This window comes from Ovis aries, chromosome 11 (genome assembly GCF_016772045.2).
Source record: "Ovis aries strain OAR_USU_Benz2616 breed Rambouillet chromosome 11, ARS-UI_Ramb_v3.0, whole genome shotgun sequence".
Taxonomy (NCBI): Eukaryota; Metazoa; Chordata; class Mammalia; order Artiodactyla; family Bovidae; genus Ovis; species Ovis aries.
This window is the reverse complement of record NC_056064.1, coordinates 5316656-5343992: the sequence shown is the minus strand read 5'-3', so window position 1 is coordinate 5343992 and position 27337 is coordinate 5316656. Positions and strand designations below refer to the sequence as shown.

Sequence of the window (27337 nt, the reverse complement as noted above, 5' to 3'; positions counted from 1 at the left end):
AGAGGTAAACAGAGGAATAATGATGGGGGTATAAAACAGGAGAGGGCTTGCAGGGCAGTCAGAGTAAACAGTAAGAGAATTCACAGGAACACTCACCTTGTCATTCCAAGACACACTTGGGGTAAACCTAGAAATGCGTAATGTATCATCTCTTTCACTTCCCTTCAGCCACACAGGTACCACTAATGGTACAATGCTACCAAGCATAACTCAAAAGATGCATGCTGAGCAGAGAGTAGAAAACAAATATTTAACGAAATTGCTTTGCAATTATCTCCTGATCAGCCTGATGTCTTAGTTTTATTAACTAAAAGTGGATAACTATGCTCTTATTAATGTTATGTCTTCTTGTTATATTTCAACTTAAGGTCTCCTGACTGCTTCAGAAGTTCTGCCATAATGCATTACAGGAGGTATCCATGTGTGTGACAGGATCCTGAATTAAGCCCAGATGTGGCCGTTCAAATCGCAAGTTGAGATTAGTAGTTCTGGGGCGGGCTGGGGGTAGGGAGAGGGAGGGGGTGATTTTGCCCTCTGGGGACATCTGGCAGTAACCCCAGACGTTTTTACTGGTCACACAGGTTGGGGTGGGGAGGGTTTACTGGCTTCTACAGAACAGAGGGCAGGGAGGCCCTTAAACATCCCACAAAGCACAGGGTAGCCCCTACAGCAAAGACTGACCTGAAGCGTAACAGTGCCAAAGCTGAGAAATCTTGCTCCAGACTGAGATTCTATAGTTCCCAGAATGTTCACCGCTAACTCTGTGCTCTTCCCTTCTCAGGATTTGTTTTCCTCAAGGTTTACTTGGTATTTCTATTCGGGTCACCGCTGTGATTACACAGAAAAATGAAGGACACTCTCCCTTTTCAGGTTTGCCTGTGATATACCATCCATCAATTCCACATTCCCTAGAATTTACTTTGCATTATCACCTCTGTAAGAATAGCAGTGTTATTTTATCTGCACTGGGTATTTCAAGAAGAGCTCTAACTTCTTTTCCTTTTTTTGTCAGGAATATCATTGAGTTTAAATGAACTGAAGAGTGTTATTTATGAAGTGTGCTTCCATATGAAAAAAGATATACAAGTGAAGAGCTTATTTCTAGGTCCCAGTGAGCCCTTTGATCCAAGCATCTTGAACTCCACAACCTAACAAAATGACAGTCGACCGAAAGCAGGAGTCCTTTGCTATGGACTGCAAGCCTGAGGAGGGCATCACAAGTTTCTGAAAGTCATTGATCAATATTGATTCAAATGACTTTCAAGCTCCAACATCCCAATTCTTAATTTTTCAATAGGAACCTAAGGGTGGGGACCCGACAATCAGCATGCCTTTTTGAGGAAAAAAAAAAAAGCAATATTTCTAACATGGCACACATCCTATACATGAACAGAAGACTGAGAAATAACTTGCCAACTGAGTGCAAGCGTTAGGCTTAGAACACTGCAAGCCAAAAACTATTGGTCAAAACCTCCTGACATTTCTCTACAAAACAAAGGGGTATACACTGTACCTAGTTACTCTATGAAGGTATTTCAGAAGATAAGCATTGGGAGAAATGATGGAAGCTGACATGAACAGAATAATGGTCATAACTGCTCTCATTAAGAAATATCTAGTGCTAGTCATCTGACCCCTTCGACACATTCTCTCTAACTTTCACAATGATCCAATCGAACAGAAGTGACACCCTCCTGCACAAAAGGGAAACCGAGGCCCAGAAAGCCTGCAGCACTTTGTAAAGTCCCACTGCTGTGAGCAGATGGCAGGGGCACAGCTAAGCCCTCTCACCGGGCCTCTGTGCCCTTCCTCCTGCCTCTCTTCTCGCTCTGACGATTATTTATTTTGTAGTCTGTTCCTGGGAGAACGCCCCTGTGTGTCCTAAGTAACAGGGGGTCAGGCTCACATGAAAGGAGTGTCTCTGTAAGCTTCTGTGGCCCCTGGCGGGGGGCAGGGGCTAAGATTTCATGCTGTTCCAGGCAGCACCCTGGAAGCTATAATTCAAAGTGGGTTTTGAAGAAGGGGCCGCACAGAGAGACTGGATGGGAGAGCTTTAACTCCAGTACTAACATTTTGAGGCAGAGGCATTCTCTTCCTCCTCTGCACCGCTTCCTTTCATTTTCATCTTGCTCTGTGTGCCACAGAAATTCTACATGAGCCGAGGACACAGAGTTCGGGAATGATCTCCGGCCCAAGTCTCCCACTGTCCTGCTTTCTGGCCTCCCCGCAGCTAAGGCCCCTGGCTCGGTGACCTTCCCGACGACTTATGCGCTGCATCTTTGTTCCCGGTTACCTGAGCACATGAAACGGCTTTTCTTTCTGTGCGTTTTGTACAACAGGGCTAAAGACACAGAGACAGAGCGCCCTCACTTGTGTTTACATCTGAGCGTTTGCGGGTGGGTTTTGAAGTACCGGTCATTTCAGGTAACATTTTTGTGCAATATTTCAACACCGTTTAAAGCCAGCCTTGTAGGTTTTGATAAAAGTGGCGTGCGGTGAACAGATGAAAATGAAAAAAAAAAAAAAGGAACAATTTGGTAGGAATAGTGAAGAGAAAGACAGGATCGGATGCTGAAGAAGGCTAAGTCATGCTTAAGGTGAGAGCTACTTTAAGACTCAGTTTCTCAACTGACAACACAAGATGAAGCGGATGAAAAAGATACCTGCCCCCCACCCCTCACTCACATCTTGTTCCCCTTCAGGCCGAAAAAACAATGAATACAGGTAAACCACAGGATTATACAGACAGTCCACCCAAATCATTCAGCAAGGTCCTGTTATCTGTGTACTTGGGGAAGGAGGAAAAGAGACGGAGGTGAGTTGAGGCCTAAATTATCTGAACCATTAACCACAGGTTGGCATTCCTCAAACTGCAGTCCTTGGATCAGCTGCATTAGAATCCCCACTGGGGCTGGATAAAAATGCATATTCCAGGCCTCAGCCAGACCTGAAACATCAGAATTTCTGGGGGTAGGTTCCATAGAGTCGGCCTTTAGCAGACTCTCTGGGTGATGCGCTGGCTGAAATGGGACAACCACTACTGTGGCTGAAATCCAAGGCTCCTCTTTTCAGATGCACCCCTGAGGATCAAGACGTTCACATCAGCTGTCCTCCCTCTTTGCTCCCCTCCTCCCCAGGGGAAGGAAGAACCATCTGGGAGTTTACCTGGTCGCATGGGGCTCTGCACACAATTTGGGGGTGGGATGCCAGGGTGAATGGGTGCGGAGGCCCGACTGCTGAGGTCCATGACGGAAGGGGCCGCTGAGGAGGTCGGCTGCAGCCCCGGAGGGTGGGGGCTGTGGTCATGCTGAGACGGGCTGGGTGGAATGCCATTTTCCGACAAAAACTCCTCCAGGTCCATGTATTCCAACTGGAAGGTATCTCCGTCATAGGGAAGGGTTTTGTCCCATAAGGTGGGCCCCAAGAACGCTGATTGGGGGACCGTCGGGCTATTACTCTCATCATCCAGCTTCTTTTCCTTGTCTTTATCCTTACTATATGCTGCAAAACAAGGGGAAATATTGGAGTTTAAAAAAGATGGTGAAAAAGTCTCACTTTTTTTTATCACTCCTCCTTGGCTTCTGCTACAAAACTACTTTCCACACATACCGGGGCTGTTCTCTGGCGACTGTTTCTTGTGGATCTAGAGTTAAAAGTTCAGGCAGGACATGGATCTCTGCCTGTTTTTCGACATCTTCCTATTTACTTTGGAAAGAAAGCCCTAGTCCTCGGGACAGGGCTAGAGACTGGTCTAGGATATAAACAAGACAGCACAGCCCTCCATGCATTATTTAAGGAGACAAATAATAATTTAAATCTACACTGGGAAAACAACACCTGCAATTACATACAACTGCTGTGATTTTTAAGAAAACAGCCAATAACTAGACATGATTTATCTTCCAGGAAATTCATTACAGTGACAATATGAGGTCATTCAGATTTAGAAAGCCAGTGCATTAGTAATGCTAATTTTGGTAAAGCAGGGACTCTCTGCCCTTCTTCAATACCATGTACTGAGCACCTACTAACATACCTGGTTCTTTTATATGTTTCTCCCCCCAAAAAATCTCATAATAAACTTGCAAATAGTGACAACTTGCATTCACAATGAAGAAATAGAGGCTCTGAGGCCTATGGGAGCTTAACCAACGTATCACATTGCAGAGAGGAAAGCTGAGAACTTCCTAGCCCACGTGTGTTTGCTTCTAAAGCCACTGGGGTACACTGTATTTTACAAAAGGAGTTTCTTGTTTTGCTGTGGTTTAAAATACAAAAGTGTTTTCTTCCTCCTCTTCCCCAAACACTTAGGTATGATCGAACTCAAAAATTATACATGTATGGGACCTGTCAAAAGCACAGTTACCAGAAAAGGTGGTTCCTCTGAGCACCTATGATGGAGATGTACAGCTATTTTCTACCTGCAAGTATCCCTCACCCCATTAGGTCTTTAACCAGCACTCTGGATTTGGACAAGTCTACTAGCCCTTAAGTGCAGGTGAAATCTGTGATTAAGGAATCTGGTTTCTGACTTTCTTCCTCACAGAAACACAGCCTCCATGCCATCCCTTCTAATCCTGTACAGTCTCATCTCCCAAGAATCTGACTTCAAAACTCCCACAGATGCAAAAGACTGCAGGCAGCACCTTCCTCCCCAGTGCCCCTCCTTAAAGGGGATTTAAGAGGGAAGCTCTGTTCTGCAGACTGGGAACCAAACCCCTCAGCTCTTGCAATGCAACAGGTTGCCCTAGGAAAGAAAAATGCGAATATGCCCCGGCTGCTAGCGGCCAAAGGATCTTTTAAGACTTTACACTCTTGAGCCGCAAGGCTCACCTCACAGTTCACACTTGCTCCTGGGATACCTATGGCAGGAAACCCGCCAGCCCAAACGACAAATCCCTGGCGGCACCAACTGGATCCGGCGCCTCCACGCAGGACCCCTCCGGGCCTGCCCCAGCCAGGGTTGCTCGGGAAGGTTTGGGACTTACCCAGAAAGGGCTCAGGCCAGAGGAGGCTCCGGTGCGGTTACACGTGAGCCTGCCCCGCTCTCCCTTCCTACCAAGAAAGTGCGCGGCGAAGGGGGCCGCGCGGGGGTTGTGCGCGGCACCCCGCCCAGGGACCACTCCTCCAGCCCACCCCAGCCCCCATCTCCCGGTCTGAAGCACCCAGCCCGGGACAACGCGCGTCTCCGCCGGCGCCTCGGGAGCTCCAAACGCTAAAACTAAGAGCTGTGATCAGCACTATCGCAAATACCCCGGCTCCGCGGTGCGACCCCTGACTCAAGCCCCCGCCCGCTTGGAGCCCGGCCCTGGGGTTCACTCCCGGGCGCGCGGGGCGCCCCTCGCCCCGGCGCTGGGGCTTTCGTTCCGCGTGTGGGTGCACCTCGACCTCGGGGACGCCGACCTGTCAACTTCTGTCTCCCACCTGAGCCGCCCGAGAGGACCCGCAAGGCCCGGCCGGGGCCCCAGCGCTCAACTAGCAACACGGAATATCTCCTCGACAGAAACGTCCCCTCCCTTTTGGGGGGGAGGAAGGGTGGGGCGATAGGTGAGCGCCTCAATTTCATTCAAGCGGGGCCGGGGTGCCGGGAGTGGGGGAGCGGGGGATGCTCCGGGGGTGCCCGGCCCGGGAGTGGGGCCCCCAGCGGGGCAGCCAGCAGGGCAGCGCTCACCGTCTTCGTGATGAAGGGGGAGCTTCAGCGGGTTCTCCAGCAAGGACCTGAGCACGCCGTAGGGAGGCGGGATAAAGGTGGGGTTCAGGGGAAGCGGTCGGGACATTTTCTCCATCGCGATGCACTCAATTTTTTTTTTCTTAAAAAAAAAAAAACAAAAAAATAAAAAAACTCCAACCTCCCCCCAAAATGTTGCGGAGCTTTTTCCTCCGTCCTTTGCCAAAAGTACTAGCTTTTAAGGCGGTGGAGACAAGAGGAGAAAAAGAAAAAAAAATTACTTATGTCTTTATAAATACATCTGCATAAAAACACAAAACCGAAAGAACTTTCGGGCTCCCAGCGCAGACGACCCCCGGGGAGCGCGCCGAGTGCCCGCGGGCTCCTCCGCGGCGGGCGGGATGCTCTCACCTGCCTCGAACCTCTCGTCATGCACAACGCTCAAAATTGCGAAAAAGGAAGGAAAAACATGCAGAGCGCTGCAGAAGGCGGAGAGCCCGCACCGCCCCGGCGCGAGCGCGAGCGCGAGGCCGCGCGCCCCGCCCCGCCCCTCCCGCGCCGCGGCCGCTGCCCCCCGCGCCGGCGGCCCCGCAGCGCCCGGCCCAGCGCAGCCGGCCGCCCATGTGCCGCGGCCGGCCGGGAGTGACGTCAGTGCCCGCCCCGCGCGCCCAGCGGCGTTCGGGGGCGGGGCCGCGGCTCCTCCCACTGAGGCCCCGCCCCACCGGGCTCCGCCCCCGCCGAGGCTCCGCCCCCGCCGCGAGTGTAGCGTTGCCGCGCGCGCCGACTTTCCGCAGCCTTGTGGTGTCGGCGGGAGGCGAAGGGCGTCGGGACGCGAGCTCCCCGCGGGGCCGTGGGCCTGCGCTGAGGACCGAACTTCTTCACAGTAAGAAGATGAATGACAAATTTATCTCTTTAGTTTTCCACCTGGGGATAATTTAGGGCATTTGAAAAATCACTCCCAGAGTGATTAGGGAGCAACCAAGTTGGGCAATGACTGCTTCCAATCGAGGATACTCTTATAAATATTACCCCCGGCCCAAGCCAAGTTTAGCGCCCTTTCTCTTGCCCCGCTCCCACAACCTCAGAAAAATAAGGACTTGCTAGAAGTTCAAATGAGACGTAATAAAAACCAGAGGAGACCACAGAGGAGCGCTGCGAACTGTTTCCAGAGCTTTCAAGGCAATGTTAATAGGGATACACTCTGGCCTAAAGTTGAGTGAGGGCAGGAGAGATACACATACTGAGTAGTATTTCGGGAATATTTGCTCTAAAAGAACGCAGATAACTGTGCCTGGGTTACAAAGTCTGCATGGTATTTAAAATGATGTTGTAAAATTTTCCCCAAAGTAATATAACTGTTCAAGGCCACCACAGCAGCTGCAGGTTCGTGCTTGGCCAGTTTGCTGCCAGTGGTGATAGCTGAGCACTGCGTGAAGCCGGGTATGGCTTGGCTGGTATCGCTGGCATCCAGGCCTGGGGAGCCCCTCCCCTCCAACACACAGACATCTGGGTCTTCCTCACCCTCCCTTCCCATATCTCCTCGCTAAGATTAGGGTACTGTCATCTCCGGAAAGGTCTGCAAGAGTGAATGGGCACAAATTAATACAATCTTACAATAAGACAGAAAGGCCTTTGTAAACACTACCTCTGGCTAAGAGTGGGCAGTGATTGCTATATTTAAAATGGATAACCAACAAGGACCTCCTGTACAGCACAGGGAACTCTCCTCAATGTTCTGTGGCAGCCTGGACCGGAGGGGCGTTTGCTGGAGAATGGATGTACATACCTAAGTGTATGGCTGAGTCCCTTCACTAGTCATCTGAAACTATCACAGCATTGTTAATCAGCTATTCCCCAACACCAAATAAAAAGTTTTTGTTTTTGTTTTTTTAAAGACTACCTCTGGGGGGTGGAAATTCTTGGTGGCTCTTCCCTGGAGCCCCCGATGGCATTTGGAAGACAGGAGACCAGGTGGAGGGGGCCCTTGGCAGGGTGGCTTCTGGTGAGTGCCTTTCCCTCTCTGAGCCACAGATTCCTCCTCATTGGGCATATGATCAAGTGACCTCTACATTTTTCCTCATCTGAAAATTATGAGGAAAGGTAGGTGAGACAGTGCTAGAGTGTTTCAGACTTCAACCAAATTCTGAAAACATCAGGCTTTAAGCTAATGTCACATATATGTATCGAGCACCAGCTGTATGCCAGGGACCTATACTGGAACTGAGGAGGAAAAGATGGATAAGACATAGTTCTAACCCTCAAAAAAGTTTAGAGCCTGGCATATATGCACATTATAATATAGTTTTAAAGGAGCAAAACTAGGTAGATAGAGATGACATCTCCAAACAATCCCTCAAAAATCTACTGGCTTCAAAGAACAGCTCTTTTGTTTCTTCTCCTCATCCTGCAATCTGGCCTAGACTCGGCTGGGGCACTGCAATGGCCAGCCTTCTCTTCCTCTACATGAGGTGTTAAGGCTTTTCTGCTGGCACGTGGCCTTTGTGTGGTCTCTCCAGCCGTGTAGTCTGCCTTCTTACGTGACAGCTCAGGGCTGCCAAGAGCCAGCCATCTAAGATAAGCCTCAGTCTGCAGCACTTGTTAAGATTTTGCTTGCTAATGTTCCAGTGGTCAAAGTCAGACTTGTAGTCAAATCTCAAGGAAGTGAGGAGGGACTATACAAGGGGGTGGAAGTTGGGTGGCATAGTTTATTAGGAGGTCCCCAAAGTAAGAGTCTACCACAGTTATTTTATCTTAAATAAAGGCTAAGATTAGAGAACTTATCAAACATCATTATATCAAGATCTTTTGACCATAAGTCCATTGGATGATTATATGTCCACTCAGTCATTCATTCAGTACTAGTTCAAAACAACTTTTGTAAAGCTCTGGTTGCTAGGCAAAGGTGTCAGGCCAGAGGGATCAGGTCAGGTGGAAGTTTAGAGACTGGCTGGTGATATGCCATATGTAACCAATGTGAAAAGCGATGGTGTGTGAGAGACACGGGTTTCCCAGGTGACGCTACTGGTAAAGAATCCAACTACCAATGCAGGAGACATAAGGGATGTGGCTTTGACTCCTGGGTTGGGAAAATCTCCTTGCGGAGGGCATAATAACCCACTCTAGTATTCTTGCCTGGAGAATTCCATGGATAGAGGAGCCTGATGGTTTATGGTCCATAGGGTCAGAAAAAGTCAGACACAACTGAAGCAACTTAGCACACACGCACGTGAGAAACACAGAAGCAGTACAAGAGAGGTCTGGAGAATAAAGATAAGGGAACTTGCAGCAAGCTTTCTCAAAACAAGACATTAAGAATGCATAGTATTTGGGGACTTCCCTAGTGATCAAGGAGGTGTGGGTTCAGTCCCTAATCAGGGAGCTAAGATTCCACATGCCTTGTGGCAGAAAAAACCAAAACTGTGAAACAGAAGCAGTATTGTAACAAATTCAGTAAAGACTTTAAAACCGCGCTGTGCTGTGCTATGTTGCTCAGTTGTGTCCAACTCTCTGCGACCCCATGGACTGTAGCCCACCAGGCTCCTCTGTCCATGGGATTCTCCAGGCAAGAACACTGGAGTGGGCTGCCATGCCCTCCTCCAGAGGACCTTTCCAACTTAGAGATCTTTACCATCTGAGCCACCGGAAAGCCCAACTTTAAAAATGGTCCACATCAAAAATAAATAAATAAATAAATAAAAAGAATGCATAGTATTTGTACATGTGGAAATCAGGGATACGGGTAGGAAAAAGGGAATTCTAGAAAGGGATGACATTGGTCAAGATATGGAGAAAGGAAATTGACAACTTGTGAATGTGTTTTAATTTCTTTTGGATATACAAATAGGAGTGCAATTTGTTTCATTGGAAGGGTACATGTTTTACCTCATGAGAAACTGCCAAACAACTTCCTGAAGTAGGTGTCTTATTCTGCATTTCCAGCAGCAGTTGAGACTCCTGACTGCTCTGAATTCTTACTGACATTTACCTCTGTCAATTTAAAAATATTTAGCCATTAAAGAGAATGAATGTCTCATTGTGCTTTTAATTTGGATTTTCATGATGACAATGTTAAGCACTTTTTTATGTGCATATCAATCATTTGTATATTTTTCTGTGCCAACTGCCCAAATCCCTTGCCCAATTTAAAATTGGGTTGTTTGTCTTTTTTATGATTGAATTTTAGGAGTTCTTTATATACTTTGGATAACAGGTCCTTTGGCAGATACATGTGTTTCTGTCCACTCTGTGGCTTTCCTATTAATTTTCTTAACGTTGCCTTTCCATGAGCAAAAATTCATGGACTCACGGAACTTTAATGAAGTTCAACTTATTAAAAATTTTTTCATGGCTATTACTTTTGGTGAACTAAGAATCCTGAGTTTTGGAGATATTTTCTTCTAAACCTTTTATAGTTTAAGCTTTTCCTTGTAAGTCAGTGACCCATCTCAAATTAAATTTTGTGGATAGCACTGAGATAGAGGTTGAGGCTCTGTTTTTTTGTTTTTGTTTTTTTTCTCATGGGAATATTTGATTGTTCTAGCAGCGACTATTGGAAAGACTTTTACTTCCCCTTTGAGTGGCTTTGGTAGATTTATTGAAAATTATTTGACTGTATATTTGTGAGTGATCAAAACCTTTGATCATCAAGGGAAAATGGATGCTTTATTTCCAAGAACAGAATAATGCTATTTCTAAGTTTCCTGGGTTCTGATTCGTATCAAGCAGCAGAACAAAGTTCATCCAAGTTCAAGGCTAAAATGGATGGCTCACTTTGGATGGCTCATTTGGTTTGTTACAAGACCTTCTACAAAGCTATCCATGTTAAGGTAAATAAGAGCCTAGAGGCAGAGGCATGGCTAATTTGCTTTTTTTTTTTTTTTTTTTGCTAATTTGCTTTTTATGTCTAAGAGTAAATAATCAAGTCTATTGAATGCTTTTTGTTACAAATGTGAATATTTTCAGCCCTCCTGTCCTAACCCGCATGTGCTTGGGGGATAAAAAGGTCAAAGCTAAACCTCTGTTGCATACATCCAATCAAATAAATTCTGTAAGGAGAACATTTAACAGGTCAGTGGAAACTCTTTAGTTGTCTCTTCAAGTAGGGAAGGCTAGCAGAGGCTCCTGGAGTATGGAACTGTCCTAAAAATAGAAATGACCTTGGAAGAAAGGTTTCTCAGACAACCTCTTAAAAGCTGTCAGCACAGCCCTGCTCTGCCCTGATGGTGTGGGAATCAGCGTTCTGTCCAGCCAGTGGTTTGCACCTGGCCTGTCATTTCAGAACTTGGGTGAGACTGAGTGAGGAAGTCTTTCTTGCAGCCTAGGTGGGGGGGTGGGGGGGGGCAGATTTGATACTGCCGCCGTGGCACTGCCCTGCAGGTCTGCAGAAGGGTCTTTGCAGAGTAAGCATCATCTGTGTTTCAGGTTCCCAGTGGGTGTGAAAGCTTTTGAGCACACAATGCCTGCCACTGTACCCTACCAGTGGCTGGAAGCCTAGGGTGCTGAGAAACAGCCACTGAGGTTATAAAAGGCTTTATGTGCCAGCGAGCCAAACCTCTAGATGAACCTGTTTATCTTGTTGCCAGAAAGGGCACTTTATCCAGGAAATTAATTCAGAAGTAAATGACATCACATGGGAGTTGAGCTGGATACGCCTTACCCAGCTTTCCCTCTCTCCTTCCTGAAACCTCTATCCTGGCTAAAACACCGAAGATGGGAAAATTATATTTAATTAGCTTAACTACTCAGTTCAGTTCAGTTCAGTCACTCAGTCGTGTCCGACTCTTTGCGACCCCATGAATTGCAGCACACCAGGCCTCCCTGTCCATCACCAACTCCTGGAGTTCACTCAGATTCACGTCCATCAAGTCAGTGATGCCATCCAGCCATCTCATCCTCGGTCATCCCCTTCTCCTCCTGCCCCCAGTTCCTGCCAGCATCAGAGTCTTTTCCAATGAGTCAACTCTTCGCATGAGGTGGCCAAAGTACTGGAGTTTCAGCTTCAGCATCATTCCTTCCAAAGAAATCCCAGGACTGATCTCCTTTAGAATGGGTTGGTTGGATCTCCTTACAGTCCAAGGGACTCTCAAGAATCTTCTTCAACACCACAGTTCAAACGCATCAATTCTTCGGTGCTTACCCTTCTTCACAGTCCAACTCTCACATCCATACGTGACCAGTGGAAAAACGATAGCCTTGACTAGATGGACTTTAGTCAGCAAAGTAATGTCTCTGCTTTTGAATATGCTATCTAGGTTGGTCATAACTTTTCTTCCAAGGAGTAAGCGTCTTTTAATTTTCATGGCTGCAGTCAGCATCTGCAGTGATTTTGGAGCCCCAGAAAATAAAGTCAGCCACTGTTTCCACTGTTTCCCCATCTATTTCCCATGAAGTGATGGGACCAGATGCCATGATCTTTGTTTTCTGAATGTTGCACTTTAAGCCAACTTTTCACTCTCCTCTTTCACTTTCATCAAGAGGCTTTTAGCTCCTCTTCACTTTCTGCCATAAGGGTGGTGTCATCTGCATATCTGAGGTTATTGATATTTCTCCTGGCAGTCTTGATTCCAGCTTGTGCTTCTTCCAGCCCAGCATTTCTCATGATGTACTCTGCATAGAAGTTAAATAAGCAGGGTGACAATATACAGCCTTGACGTACTCCTTTTCCTATTTGGAACCAGTCTGTTGTTCCATGTCCAGTTCTAACTGTTGCTTCCTGACCTGCATACAGATTTCTCAAGAGGTAGGTCAGGTGGTCTGGTATTCCCATCTCTTTCAGAGTTTTCCACAGTTTATTGTGATCCACACAGTCAAAGGCTTTGGCATAGTCAATAAAGCAGAAATAGATGTTTTTCTGGAACTCTTGCTTTTTCCATGATCTAGCGAATGTTGGCAATTTGATCTCTGGTTCCTCTGCCTTTTCTAAAACCAGCTTGAACATCAGGGAGTTCACGGTTCACGTATTGCTGAAGCCTGGCTTGGAGAATTTTGAGCATTACTTTACTAGCATGTGAGATGGGTGCAATTATGTGGTAGTTTGAGCATTCTTTGGCATTGCCTTTCTTTGGGACTGGAATGAAAACTGAGTTTTCCAAATTTGCTGGCATATTGAGTGCAGCACTTTCACAGCATCATCTTTCAGGATTTGAAAGAGCTCAACTGGAATTCCATCACCTCCACTAGCTTTGTTTGTTGTGATGCTTTCTAAGGCCCACTTGACTTCACATTCCAGGATGTCTGGCTCTAGATGAGTGATTCCACCGTTGTGATTATCTGGGTCGTGAAGATCCTTTTGTACAGTTCTTCTGTGTATTCTTGCCACCTCTTCTTAATATCTTCTGCTTCCGTTAGGTCCGGACAATTTCTGTCCTTTATCGTGCCCATCTTTGCATGGATTTGGAGGCCAGGAGCTGGGATGGCCTGGAGGGTAAGGAGCCACTGAAATTCTCTCATTTCCTCACATTTTGACTCTTGCCAAAAATAGACATGAAACCAGTCAATCCTAGAGGAAATCAACCCTGAATATTCATTGGAAAGACTGACGCTGACCCTCCAATACTTTGGCCACCCAATACAGAGAGATGACATTGGAGGAGACCCTGATGCTGGGAAAGATTGAGGGAGCGGTGGCTCACAGGTGCAGGAGGGCCTACAGGAGCCATCCCACGTTGAAGGTCAGGAAGGGCGGCGGTGAGGAGATACCCCTTGTCCAAGGTAAGGAGCAGCGGCTGTGCTTTGCTGGAGCAGCCGTGAAGAGATACCCCAAACCCAAGTAAGATGGTAGGTGTTGCAAGAGGGCATCAGAGGGCAGACACACTGAAACCATACTCACAGAAAACTAGTCAATCTAATCACACTAGGACCACAGCCTTGTCTAACTCAATGAAACTAAGCCATGCCTGTGGGGCCACCCAAGACGGGCGGGTCATGATGGAGAGGTCTGACAGAATGTGGTCCACTGGAGAAGGGACTGGCAAACCACTTCAGCATTCTTGCCTTGAGAACCCCATGAACAGTATGAAAAGGCAAAATGATAGGATACTGAAAGAGGAACTCCCCAGGTCAGTAGGTACCCAACATGCTACTGGAGATCAGTGGAGAAATAACTCCAGAAAGAATGAAGGGATGGAGCCAAAGCAAAAACAATACCCAGCTGTGGATGTGACTGGTGATAGAAGCAAGGTCCGATGCTGTAAAGAGCAATATTGCATAGGAACCTGGAATGTCAGGTCCATGAATCAAGGCAAATTGGAAGTGGTCAAACAGGAGATGGCAAGAGTGAACGTCGACATTCTATGAATCAGAGAACTAAAATGGACTGGAATGGGTGAATTTAACTCAGATGACCATTATATCTACTACTGCAGGCAGGAATCCCTCAGAAGAAATGGAGTAGCCATCATGGTCAACAGAAGAGTCCGAAATGCAGTACTTGGATGCAATCTCAAAAACGACAGAATGATCTGTGTTCGTTTCCAAGGCAAACCATTCAATATCACAGTAATCCAAGTCTATGCCTCAGCCAGTAATGTTGAAGAAGCTGAAGTTGAATGGTTCTATGAAGACCTACAAGACCTTTTAGAACTAACACCCAAACAAGATGTCCTTTTCATTATAGGGGACTGGAATGCAAAAGTAGGAAGTCAAGAAACACCTGGAGTAACGGGCAAATTTGGCGTTGGAATGCAGAATGAAGCAGGGCAAAGACTAACAGAGTTTTGCCAAGAAAATGCACTGGTCATAGCAAACACCCTCTTCCAACAACACAAGAGAAGATTCTACACATGGGCATCACCAGATGGTCAACACCGAAATCAGATTGATTATATTCTTTGCAGCCAAAGATGGAGAAGCTCTATACAATCAACAAAAACAAGACCAGGAGCTGACTGTGGCTCAGATCATGAACTCCTTATTACCAAATTCAGACTCAAATTGAAGAAAGTAGGGAAAACTGCTAGACCATTCAGGTATGACCTAAATCAAATCCCTTATGATTATACAGTGGAAATGAGAAATAGATTTAAGGGCCTAGATCTGATAGGTAGAGCACCTGATGAACTATGGAATGAGGTTCATGACACTGTACAGGAGACAGGGATGAAGACCATCCCCATGGAAAAGAAATACAAAAAAGCAAAATGGCTGTCTGGGGAGGCCTTACAAATAGCTGTGAAAAGAAGAGAGGCAAAAAACAAAGGAGAAAAATAAAGATATAAGCATCTGAATGCAGAGTTCCAAAGAATAGCACGGAGAGATAAGAAAGCTGTCTTCAGCGATCAATGCAAAGAAATAGAGGAATTAACAGAATGGGAAAGACTAGAGATCTCTTCAAGAAAATTAGAGATACCAAGGGAACATTTCATGCAAAGATGGGCTCGATAAAGGACAGAAATGGTATGGACCTAACAGAAGCTTACTAGAGACCCTCAAATCCATTCACTTGGTGCAGGAAGATACAAACCAAAAGTAAACACATGTTTAGCAGGCTAAGTTCTTGTCCAAAGGATGACTCATGTGAAGGACCAGGGCTGGGCTTCCTACCCTAGATCTGGGTTCTGGGGGTGTTTACTGAATGAAATGATAGGGACTAGGACAGACAGATACCTGTAAGAGGTGGTAAGCCATCTTAGATACACCCATCATTGATAAGTGGATGTTTAATTTCCAAATACATGGGATTTTGTTTAAACTATCTTTAATTCCTCAATATTAATTTCTAAAACAAACAAACAAAAAGCAGTAAATGTGGTAAGCCAGGTAGGTGTGGTTTACTACAATCCAGAGGAAAGCGAAGAAAAATTGTGTTGACAAGAAGGAAAGAACAGATCTACAGTATGTTGAAAAGGAGAGAAAAAAATATAGTGTATTACAGTAGAATAAGTACAGAGTTTGGGGTGAGACAAACCTCGGTATCTCCTACTAAAGTAGTAATTAGAACAACATGAAGGAGGAAAAGTCACATTTATTGTGTGCTTAACTGTGTTCTGGCATGGCATTAGACACTTTTCATATATTATTTCATTTTTTGCTTGTAACATCAGCATAGGGTGTGGAGCACTGTCACCCCCATTTTACAGATGAGAACAGTGAAGCTTAGAGAAGGTAGTGACTTGCCTTGGTCCTATGCCTAGTTGGGACATGGAAAACCTGTGAGTTGAAAACAGCTCTGCTTGACTCCAAAACATGTGCTCTTACCCTCCATGCAGTAAAAGAATGACAGGCATCCATCCAGTAAACTCCCTGGGCTTCCCTCTGGTTCAAATTCTTCTTCTGTCTCTGACCTTGGATAACCTCTCTGAGCTCCATTTTCTCTGTGTGAAATGAAAACTAAATCTCACAGAATCACTAGGAGGATTAAATGAGAATGCATGTGAAGGTGCTTGGAAGGGCTGTATATTGTCACCCTGCTTGTTTAACTTATATGCAGAGTACATCATGAGAAATGCCAGGCTGGATGAAGCACAAGATTCCTGGGAGAAATATCAATAACCTCAGATATGCAGATGACACACCCTTATCACAGAAAGGAAAGAACTAAAGAGTCTCTTGATGAAAGTGAAAGAGGAGAGTGAAGAAGTTGGCTTAAAACTCAACATTCAGAAAACTAAGATCAAGGCATCCGGTCCCATCACTTCATGGCAAATAGATGGGGAAACAATGGAAACAGTGAGAGACTTTATTTTTGGGGGCTCCAAAATCACTGCAGATGTTGACTGCAGCCATGAAATTAAAAGATGCTTCTCCTTGGAAGAAAAGCTATGACCAACCTAGACAGCATATTAAAAAGCAGAGACATTACTTTGCCAACCAATGTCCGTCTAGTCAAAGCTATGGTTTTTCCAGTAGTCATGCATGGATGTGAGAGTTGGACTATAATAAAGCTGAACAGGGAAGAATTGATGCTTTTGAACTGTGGTGTTGAAGAAGATTCTTGAGAGTCCCTTGGACTGCAAGGAGATCCAATCAGTCCATCCTAAAGGAAATCAGTCCTGAATATTCTTTGGAAGAACTGATGCTGAAGCTGAAACTCCAATACTCCATAGCTTTGACTAGATGGACCTTTGTCGGCAAAGTAATGTCTCTGCTTTTTAATATGCTGTCTAGGTTGGCAATACCCACTCCAGTGTTCTTGCCTGGAGAATCCCAGGGACGGCAGAACCTGGTGGGCTGCCGTCTATGGGGTCGCACAGAGTCGGACACGACTGAAGCGACTTAGCAGAGACATTACTTTGCTGACAAAGGTCCATCTAGTCAAAGCTATGGTTTTTCCAGTAGTCACGTATGGGTGTGAAATTTGGACTATAAAGAAAGCTGAGCACCAAAGAATTGATGCTTTTGAACTGTGGTGTTGGAGAAGATTCTTGAGAGTCCCTTGGACAGCTAGTCCATCCTAAAGAAAATCAGTCCTGAATATCCATTGGAAAGACTGATGTTGAAGCTGAAACTCCAATACTTTGGCCACCTGATGCAAAGAACTGACTCATTGGAAAACCCCTGATGCTGGGAAAGATTGAAGGCGGGAGGAGAAGGGGAAGACGGAGGATGAGATGGTTGGATGGCATCACCGACTCAACGGACATGAGTTTGAGTAAGCTCCGGGAGTTGGTGATGGACAGGGAGGCCTGGTGTGCTGCAGTCCATGGGCTTGCAAAGAGTGGGACACGACTGAGAGACTGAACTGAACTGGACTGAGGGGGTTCTTGGCAGACAAAATCACATATGCTCACTGCTTTCTTTTGAGGAATGAGGATATTGAAGTTTGAGAGGTTGGCTAACAGGCTGAGGCCACACAGCTAATAAGTAGCAAAAATTGGAATCTAATCTAAGTCTCTTTCTGGGGTTTGCAAACAGGGAGGATTCTGCTCCCTCTCCTCAGCACATCTGGAAATGTCTGGAGATTTCTGCTCCTCCCAAATCTGGGCTGGGGATGGGGCTGCTTCTGACCTCTGGTGGGTAGGGGCCAGGGCTGCTGCTCAGATTCTACAGGGCAAAGGACGGCCCCACAAGGAACGATCTGGTTCAAGAATGACAGCAGTGCTAAGGCTGAGAAACCCTGGCATATCAGAGTACTGACCCACTCCTCTACGTGCCCCCCACTGCCACGCCCACAGAGGGCCTTGCTTGGCCTTTGGTGGCTCCTAGGCCTCCTCCCCACACATCTGTAGACAATGGATCAGGTCGTCTCCACCTCCTTCTTTAGGTTTCAATTTTTACCAATTTCCTGTCAAGAGAGTTGTCCCCTGGTTTCCAAATGTTGGGTTCAACTTGCGCACATAAATGCTAACTAAATACCAAATAATAGACAACTTAAACCCAAGCCCTTTGGAGCTTAATTACTTTATCCAGATTAGAGCTGATAGTCTAATAAACTGCTTTCAGTATATGGGGATTGCATCCTATCTCTGCCCAGAACTGTCTTCATGAGGAGAGGTGGATTTGCAGTGCGGTAGCCGTATTCTTCCATCTCTCCCCTCAAGGGTAACAGCACAGCCTGTGGCTGTGGAAAGCTTCTTTTGGTGACAGAGCTGGTGATTTTGCCTGTGTTTTGTGCTTTTTCAGGTGATGAGCAGTCAAGCGTTGCCTCAAGAGAAGACAAGAGCAAGGAGAGGCTTGTGAAAACAAGTTTAATGTACTCACAGGTCCTAGAAACAGGAGGCATGGCAACCCCAAGCAGGGCCATAGGAGGAAACACCAGTGCCGGTCAGGAGGCTGAAGGGGCAGGAGTGAGCGGAGAACCTGGGCAACCTTTAATTTCTGCCGGAAAGGCAAGGCGGGGAAGGGTCCACAGTCTACAACCCGCTAGTTCAGTATTATCAGCTGCAGGCTATAGGGGTGGTCCTATTTGCGGAGTACCCACGGTAATTAAAGCAAAGTAATATCGCCCTGAGGGTGTTCAGGCCAGGTAGAGGAGGTGTGGCTCTGGGTTGGTTCATTTGTATTTCAAGAGTGTGCTCCTAGCTGAGTCCTTTGCTGTCTATAAGAATTATCAAGCCCCAGGACTCCCCTGATGATCCAATGGTTAAGACTCTGTCCTCCCAGTGCAGGGGCCCAGGTTTGATCCCCGATCAGGGAACTAGATCCTGCAGGCTGCTGAGACCCAGCACAACCAAATTAGATTTTTTGAAAAAGAATCATCTAGCCCCCAAAGGGGTAGGAAGGTTTTTAAGATGTCAAATGTCAAACCACCATAATATGAAGAAAACAGAAACAATATGACCTGGCTGGCACAATTATCGTGTTCAATCAAGTAAGCTTAGATGCCACCAAACTCGGTAATTTTCCAAATATTTGAGAGTCTAGTCCTCTTTGCAAAATAACTCTAAATAGTACTCCTCTTTCGTCCTACTCTCAAATGAACCAACCCTTCCCCGGTTGCATTTCCTCTCCCCTCCTCCCCACTGGCACCAGTTTGCCGGGTCAGCAAGTTAGAAGCTACAGAACCGACCCTTCGGCCTCACTGCCACTGCTTTGGTTAAGGCTTGCTGCCGCTCTCCCTCGAGAGGAGCCTCCTTACCCACTGCTGCCCCTGAACTTTACGTCTTCACTTCCCGCCTTCCCAAAGTAGTGTTCCTCCAAACTTAGGTTCCAAACGTCCAATCGGGATTTGGTTTCTTTCCTTTCACTATGAGCCCTCAGTAGCCCCACACTGCCTGCAGAATCAAGCCCACCCTTCTCCTGCAGCAGACGCCCCGCCCCAGTTGGGCACCAGCCTGCAGGCTCTTTAGGGCCCCGGCCCAGGCGCCCCCACCTGTACTCCAGCTCCCCCAGCAGGGCAGCAGGCAGCGGGCAGCTCGGGAACAAGACCTGGGAGCTCAAAACCTGGGCACTGTCTCTCAGTTGGATGATGTGTGGCAAGTCCCTCAGCTTCTTCCCCAGCCATAAGATGAAGGTAGCACTTGTACCCACCTCACAGGGGAGGGTTAAATGCATTAATGCATAGGAAGGGCTGTGACTAGCGCCTGGCCCAGAGTGTAAGTTGGGTGACCACGAGGAGCCCCGCTCTCACAGCTCTCAGGAATGCCTGTCTCGGCCTTCCGGGCTCAGCACAGCTGCCACTCCTTGTTGAAATCTCCCTGATGCCCTCAAAAACACTTCATCCTCCTTTGTGCCCCAGAAACTCTCGGCTTCACGTCCATCTTCCTCCCTGCTCCTCGAGTGTATGGTTCTTTTCTCTTGGTATTCGTCACCATACCTAACACTGTACCCACCACATACCAGTTTGAAAGCATAAATATGTAGATTTTACGGTGGCAACACCAATATCTAGAGACATTTGCCTGGGTCATCCAAAGGTGCTGATTTGTTTGCCTAACCATTGTTTTCTCTACTCATATATCAACTGTTCCTACTTGCTTATCTTCAGAGGTGTGGAAAATATCATTTACAGAGCTCAGGAGCTTGGTCCTTCCGCCTCGACCCGTCAGCTCTTATCCACGTCTGAGTGTTAGTTGTGTTTGTTATCAAGCTTCCCAGATTCTCCATTACCTCTCCAGCTTGGTTTCTGTTTACCTGCCGACACCAGCCCTTGACCGTGCAGCTCTCCTTCCTCATTAGTTTCTGGACAATCAGAGAGGTTTCCTGTCCATTGAGGCCAGTTACCAGGTCTCCAGCTTGTGGCTCCAGTTGCTACTCAGTCAGGGCTTAAGTAATTATACGTCTCCAATAACAGTAATCCAGGCATCTCATACCTCTACCTGATAATCCTGGCTACTGTGCTGAGAAAGTGGAAGGCAGCCTTTGGGATTTCCTATTTCATTAAAAAAAAAAAAATCTTGAAATATTGGGCCACTTCCATCCCGAAAGACAGCAGCCGCACTCTGTTGTTCTTTATCTGCAGTTGTCAAGCCTTATATACTAACGTTTAGAGGGGTTCATTAGGATGTAGATTCCTGGGCCTGCTGCTGAGTTTTCATTTAGTAATCTGTTGTTGTTGTTTACTTGTTAAGTCATTTGCACTATGTTTGCATCAAGGTGGATTGTTTCCTAGGGCTTCCCAGGTGGAGCTAGTGGGTAAAGAACCCGCCTGCCCTGCAGGAGAGGTTAAGACACTAGTTCAATCCCTGGGTTGGGACGATCCCCTGGAGGAGGGCATGGCAACCCACTCCAGTATTCTTGAGGAGCGTGGTGGGTTATGGTTCGTAGGGTCGCAAAGACTCGGACACGACTGAAGTGACTTAGCATGGCCCAATTAGTTTCCTAGGGCTTCCCTAACAAATCACCGTAAATGTGGTATCTGAAGATGAAAGGATTTTTTCTCTCACAGTTCTGGAGGCCTAAACTGAAGATACTTGTAGATCAGGGTCCCTGCAAAGGCACTTCAGGGAGAATCTCTCCTGGCCTCTTCCTGCTGCTGGCGGCTCTGGACATTCTTTGGCTGTGGCTGCATCACTTCAGTCTCTGCCTTCGCCTCCATATGGCCTTGGTCTCTGATGCGGCTCTCAAATATCCCTCTTATTTCCCTTATAAGGATACCAGTCATTGGTTCTGGAACTCATCCTAAATACAGGAGCATTTTACCTGGAGATTCTTAAATTAATTTCATCTGCAAAGATGCTATTTCCAAATAAGGTCACAGTCACGGGTACTGGGAGGTTAGGACTTGGACGTATCTTCCCTGTTTTTAGTTTTGGCCGCCCTGGGTCTTTGTTGCCGTGTGTGGGCTTTCTCTCGTTGTGATGAGCAGCGGCTACTCTCGAGTTGTGATGTGTGGGCTTTCGCTGCAGTGGCCTCTCTTGTTGCAGAGCACAGACTCTAGAGTGTGGGCTCAGCGGTTGTGGCACACGGGCTTGGTTGCCCTGATGTGGAATCTCCCCAGACCAGGGATCGAACCTACGTCCCCTGCATTAGCAGGCAGACTCTTAACCACCGGACCACCTGTGAAGTTCCTTGACATACCTTCTTGAAGGGACCAGATTCAACCCACTACAGAAAGTTATGCTGATTTATGTGGTTCTGGGATTATACTGTTAAAATGCTACCCTAGGTCCTGGATCAGTTTTAGAGCTTATCATTGTACTAGTCTTCGTGATATCTAGACAGTTCTATGCTAGAACACTAGTAAGTTGAAAAAATTAGAAATAAAAGGGAATGCTCTCGCCCTGGGGCTTCCCTGGTGGCTCAGACTGTAAAGCATCTGCCTGCAGTGCGGGAGACCCAGATTCGATCCCTGGGTCAGGAAGATCCCCTGGAGAAGGAAATGGCAACCCACTCCAGTACTCTTGCCTGGAAAATTCCATGGACTGAGGAGCCTGGTGGGCTACAGTCCACGGTATCTCAGAGAGTCAGACACGACTGAGTGACTTCACTGGACCATTGCCATTGTGGAAGAAAGGGAGGGGGAGGAAAAGCAGAAGGGCTGGCTTCCCTCCTCTGTTTCATATCGCTTCCTCCCCTCCCTTCCTCTTCCCTCTTCTCCTTTTCTCTCTCCTCTATTAAATGTCTGGTCTTTTCCTCTCCAGCCAAAATAAAACTTAAGCTCTAAAAGCAGAGTTCCAGGCTCAGACACTGCCTCTTCACCAAAAGCACTGAGCCTTCTGCTGGAGACATAGATATTAAATGCATGAAAGAATGAACAAACACACAAAGGCACGCAAAAGAATGGAAGCATTTCCTTTTCTTTCAACTCATTCAGACCTTTGTATATTGAACCTTGATAAAAATCAGCCCTTCCACTCCGTAATCCTTATCCTGGTTTTCTCCTCTCTCTGTCTTATTAGTACAGTTTTACCACTGAGATAAGATACCTCCTCCTTCTCTTTTTGTATGTTAGTTACCTTCCTCATCCTGTTTCAAACTAAAGAATTCCTTGAAGCCAAGGATCTATAGTAACCCCTGCCTTTTCGACAAAAGCGTGGGAGTCTTCATGGCTGCAATCTGCTTCGTCTACAAGAACCTCGTCTCTTTTACTGTATTTATTTCCTGTACACCTAATACTCCAAGGATTTTCTACACATCTTGTAGCTGGTGCTCCATCTTCAGACATGTGTGTGTGTGTGTGGACATTTTACTTTTCATGCAATCCCCAATCCTGTCTCTTCCTCCCAACATTTCCAGGAGCTGTGACTCTTCTTAACGCTGGGATCAGGGCCAATTACAGCGTGCTTCATCCCAAAGCTCCGCCTCCCCCTTGATATCCTAAAAGCAAAATCTGGCCAAAAGTGCCTCTTCACTGGTGTCCACCTCTCCCAGCCTTGTACCCTTGCTATTGATTCTCCTCTCAGTGAATCCACTCCATGCAACGATATGAATGTCTCATAAATGCAATATGGAAGAAGGCAGAGAGATCAGATCCAGAAGAGTATGCGCTATGTATGAAGTTTCTGCGGGTCTAGAAACCAATGCTGGCTGTTTTCCTGGGTGTAAAAACTCCTCTCTCAGCCAGTTTCAAGCTGCTAAAACAATGCCATTTAATTCAGAGTTGGGAGAAGCTGTATTGTAGCACAACATTATATGGAATTTCCACTGGATGGATAGATGTAAATACCTCAAGAGCATAAATACTAATAAAATGTAGTAGAATGCAAAGGAAGTAGAGAATTTTGAGTATTCATTATCTTTTTCTGTGTTCCAAATGATCTGTACCCTCACTCACATGCAAATTTGAAACAGCTAATGCCTTCTAAGATACATGATTGAAATGACTTCAGATGTCCAACTACCCTCTCAATTTGCACCATTCTTGTTTTTCCTTTTTTTAAATTTATTTTTTAATTGGAGGGAAATTGCTTTTCTATGTTGTATTGGTCTCTGCCGTACAACAATGCGAATCAGCCATAATTACACATGTATCACCTCCCTCTTGAGTGTCCCTCCCCTCCCTCACCCCTCCAGGTCATCACAGAGTGCCAGGCTGGGCTCCCTGTGTTACACAGCAACACCAGCTCAGTTCAGCTTGGTTCAGTTCAGTTCAGTCGCTCAGCCATATCTGACTCTTTGTGACCCCACGGACCTCAGCACGCCAGGCCTCCCTGTCCATCACCAACTCCCAGAGTTTACCCATACTCATGACCATTGAGTCGGTGATGCCATCCAACCATCTCATCCTCTGTCATCCCCTTCTCCTGCCCTCAATCTTTCCCAGCATCAAGGTCTTTTCAAATGAGTCAGCTCTTTGCATCAGGTGGCCAAAGTATTGGAGTTTCAGCTTCAGCATCAGTCCTTCCAATGAACACTTAGGACTGATCTCCCTTAGAATGGACTGATTGGATCTCCTTGCAGTCCAAGGGACTCTCAAGCGTCTTCTCCACTACCACAGGTCAAAAGCATCAATTCTTCAGTGCTCAGCTTTCTTTGTCCAACTCTCACATCCATACATGACTACCTGAAGAACCATAGCCTTAACTAGATGGGACCTTTGTTGGCGAAGTAATGTCTGCTATCTAAGTTGGTCATAACTTTCCTTCCAAGGAGTAAGCGTCTTTTAATTTCATGGCTGCAATCATCATCTGCAGTGATTTTGGAGCCCCCAAAATAAACTCTGCCACTGTTTCCACTATTTCCCCATCTATTTGCCATGAAGTGATGGGACCAGATGCCACGATCTTCATTATCTGAATGTTGGACTTTAAGCCAACTTTTTCACTCTCCTCTTTCACTTTCATCAAGAGGCTCTTTAGTTTCTCTTCGCTTTCTGCCATAAGGGTGGTGCCATCTGCACATCTGAGGTTACTGATATTTCTCCCAGTAATCTATTTTACACATGGTAGTGTGTATATGTAGATGCTACTTTCTCCATTAGTGTCACTCTTTCTTGAACCCTCCTAGTCTGTCTGAATTTATCCAGCTTCTCAACAAATATTTAGCAAGCTAAATATTCCAGGCACCTTTCTTTTTGACAGTTCTGTTGAAGTATAATTGCCATTCAGTAAACTATAGATGATTTACTGTACACACCAAGTTTGGATTTCTGTATATACCCACAAAACTGTTACCACGATCCACATAATGAACACATCCACCAACCTCCAAATTTCCTGGTGCCCCTGTGTGACCCTTTCCTCCTTCCCCCTCTGCCCCCCTCCATCTCCAGGTCACACTGATCTGCTTTCTGTTACTATACATTAATTTCTAAAGTTTCTAACCTTTTCTTTTAATACAATGTATCTAATTAGAAATTGATATAAATTTTTGAGAGTTTCTGTGTTTAACAACCATTTCATAGAGTCCTGAAAATTTGATCCTCATCACTCCCAAGCTGCCAGGAGTAGTCTTTAACATGAGTAAGGGGTGGATACATGAATGGGATGGGACATCAGGGGAGGTTCTGGACTTGCAGTAATGTTCTGTTTCTTGATCTGGGTGCTGTTTAAATAGAGATCTTCACATTGTTAAAATATATTGAGCTGAACACTTTCAATCTGTGGACTTTTCTGAACTTAAGTTATACTTCAATAAATTTATCCCCAAAAGGCATGAGGATTTTAAAAGATGAGGGTATTGGGTCACTTTTCTTCCCTGTTTAAAATCCTTCTCTGGCTTTTCTGTTGCACTTCAGCTAAAATCTAAGCTCCTTACCATAGCTCTCAGTCTCGGCCTTGCATATCTGCAGCCTGGTTCTATTTCTAGCTTCACTTACTCAAGCCTCAGGTCCTTGAGCCTGGTTCGTTCTTTCCGACTTTCAGCCTTTACACACGCTGCTCCCTCTGCCTGGAGCTCTGCCTGGGCCAGTCAGTCAAAGCCTAACCTTCCAGGTCTGCTCCTCACCCCAGCCCTCTCTAAAGTCAAGTTACTCTTTTTTTTCTCAAAGCCTTATTTACTTCTTTCTAAATACCTTTAAAATGTGTAATTCTTTGTTTCTTTGTTTCTGGCTTGCGCCCCCTGCTAAAGTATAAGCTCTGTGAGGCCAGGAATCACACAAGTCTTGTTGACCAGTGTGACCCAGGCACAAGGTCAGGCTCCTAGAAGGCATTCAGTATACATTTAGTAAACAAAGCTGTAGATCCTTGGCTTTCTTGGGGCTTGTGGGGAAGCTGTAGCCCAAGGGTATGTGTGGCTACCAGGAAAAGGCCTGGAGACCTCATTCCAATGTGCAGATTGGAAAGCACTTTGTGTCATCCCTGCACCAGCTGCAGGCTTCACAGGCTTCTTCCCACAGGAGTCCGAGTTCATCCAGCCTTACCCCAGTGCCCCTGTTGTCAGATGAGGACACTGAGCTCAGGGTGCCCCAGGCCTGAGAACGCCTTTCCCTGGCATTTCTCATCACATTGTCAGAAGCCTGGGATGGGGGCAAGGTGTGCGGGTAGAGGGAGCATGAGTTTTTAACAAACACAAGAGAATCTGGCTTCATAACTTCCTTGTTCAGCATTTGTGAACAAATAGCCAAGCCTCCTAAGCCTCGGTTTTCTCATCGGTAAAACAGGGATCAGACTTCCCTGGTGGCACAGTGCGTGGGAAGCTGCCGGCCGACGCAGAGGACCCGGGTTTGATCCCTGGTCCAGGAGGATTCCACCTGCCACAGAGCAACTAAGCCTGAGAGCCACAACTACTGAGCCCACGTGCTGCAACCACTGAAGCCCAGTCACCCAGGGCCTGGGCTCTGCAAAAGAGAAGGCCCTGCAATGAGAAGCCCATGCACTGCTGTTAACAAAGAGTAGCCCCCACTCACCACAACGAGGGAGAACGCACCAGCAGCAGCAAAGACCCAGTGCAGCCAAAAACATCAAATAATTTTTTAAAACATTTTAAAAATAAAATGGGGATCATAATGATGATTTTAAGGGGGCCTCATGAAGAATGAAGGAAACAATGTGTATAAAGCACCGATATGCTTGGTATTTGGTAGAAATCCCTTTGGCTGCCTTTTTCCCCCTGTAGTGGCAGCCGCTGGAGGAGGCTGAGCAAGATGAGGCCTCTCTTCACCATTCCGTGGATTTTCTAGTCAGAGCTCTGATTGTTGCCCAATTTAATTAGTGCCCTGGCAGTGGGCTGACATTCACAAGCCTTAACTGTGCAAGAAAAGAACTGGTACCACCACACGGGGCTAACACATCAAGCTTCTGCCACTGAATGTCTAATGAATTCATTCCTGCAGGCGCTCTAAGAAGTGTGAGAAAACTAAGGCTTAGATTGGATAAAGAGCTATCTGTGACAGTTACAAGGCATGAAATCAACAATGCCTCACTTTCCCAAGGAATTGGAACCTTTTTAATGTCAAAAATATAGCAAGACATTTCCTGGCAAACATATGCAGTGATGTGATCCTCGTACGAACAACATTTTCTAATTACCAGTATTTAGTTTCCCATTAAAACATAGTCACATTACCTTAGGGTTTCCAGGCATCAAAATGATGTGCTGAGCAAAGTGGGGGGAGGGACAGGGCTCTGCTATTTTTAGTATAGCCTTTGTTCCAAACACTGTGCTAGGTGTTGGCCTCCCTATGAGGTAGACATGCTGTCTTCTTATTAAGGACTTCTGATTTAAGTGCAAAAGGAAATGTATCAGCTAGGTAGGATCTACGGTGCTGTAACAAAGAGGCCCCAACAGTACAGAGGTTCCAATGGGTAAGAAGGTATTTCTCTCTCACGTACCGGCCTAGGGGCAGGCAGTGGCTGCACCATCCTCAGGACACTGCTTCCACTTCTGAACCGCAGATGGCTGCTCCCTCTGCTGTCACTGTGTTTGTACCCTAGACAGCAAAGTCAGGGAAAGGCAAGGTGATCTACTCTTTTA

The 27337-nt window shown here is 46.4% G+C and overlaps 1 protein-coding gene across 2 annotated transcripts in view; it reads right to left on the bottom strand.

The window, feature by feature from the left end:
* Positions 1-5786, bottom strand: part of HLF (HLF transcription factor, PAR bZIP family member) — a 56580-nt gene extending 50794 nt beyond the window's left edge. The window contains 2 exon segments of one of the 2 annotated variants that reach the window (NM_001139450.1): positions 3166-3501; positions 5672-5786. In NM_001139450.1, coding sequence (NP_001132922.1) covers positions 3166-3501; positions 5672-5786 — 451 coding nt within the window. 2 annotated transcript variants of the gene reach the window in all.
* Positions 5787-27337: the final 21551 nt, after the last annotated feature.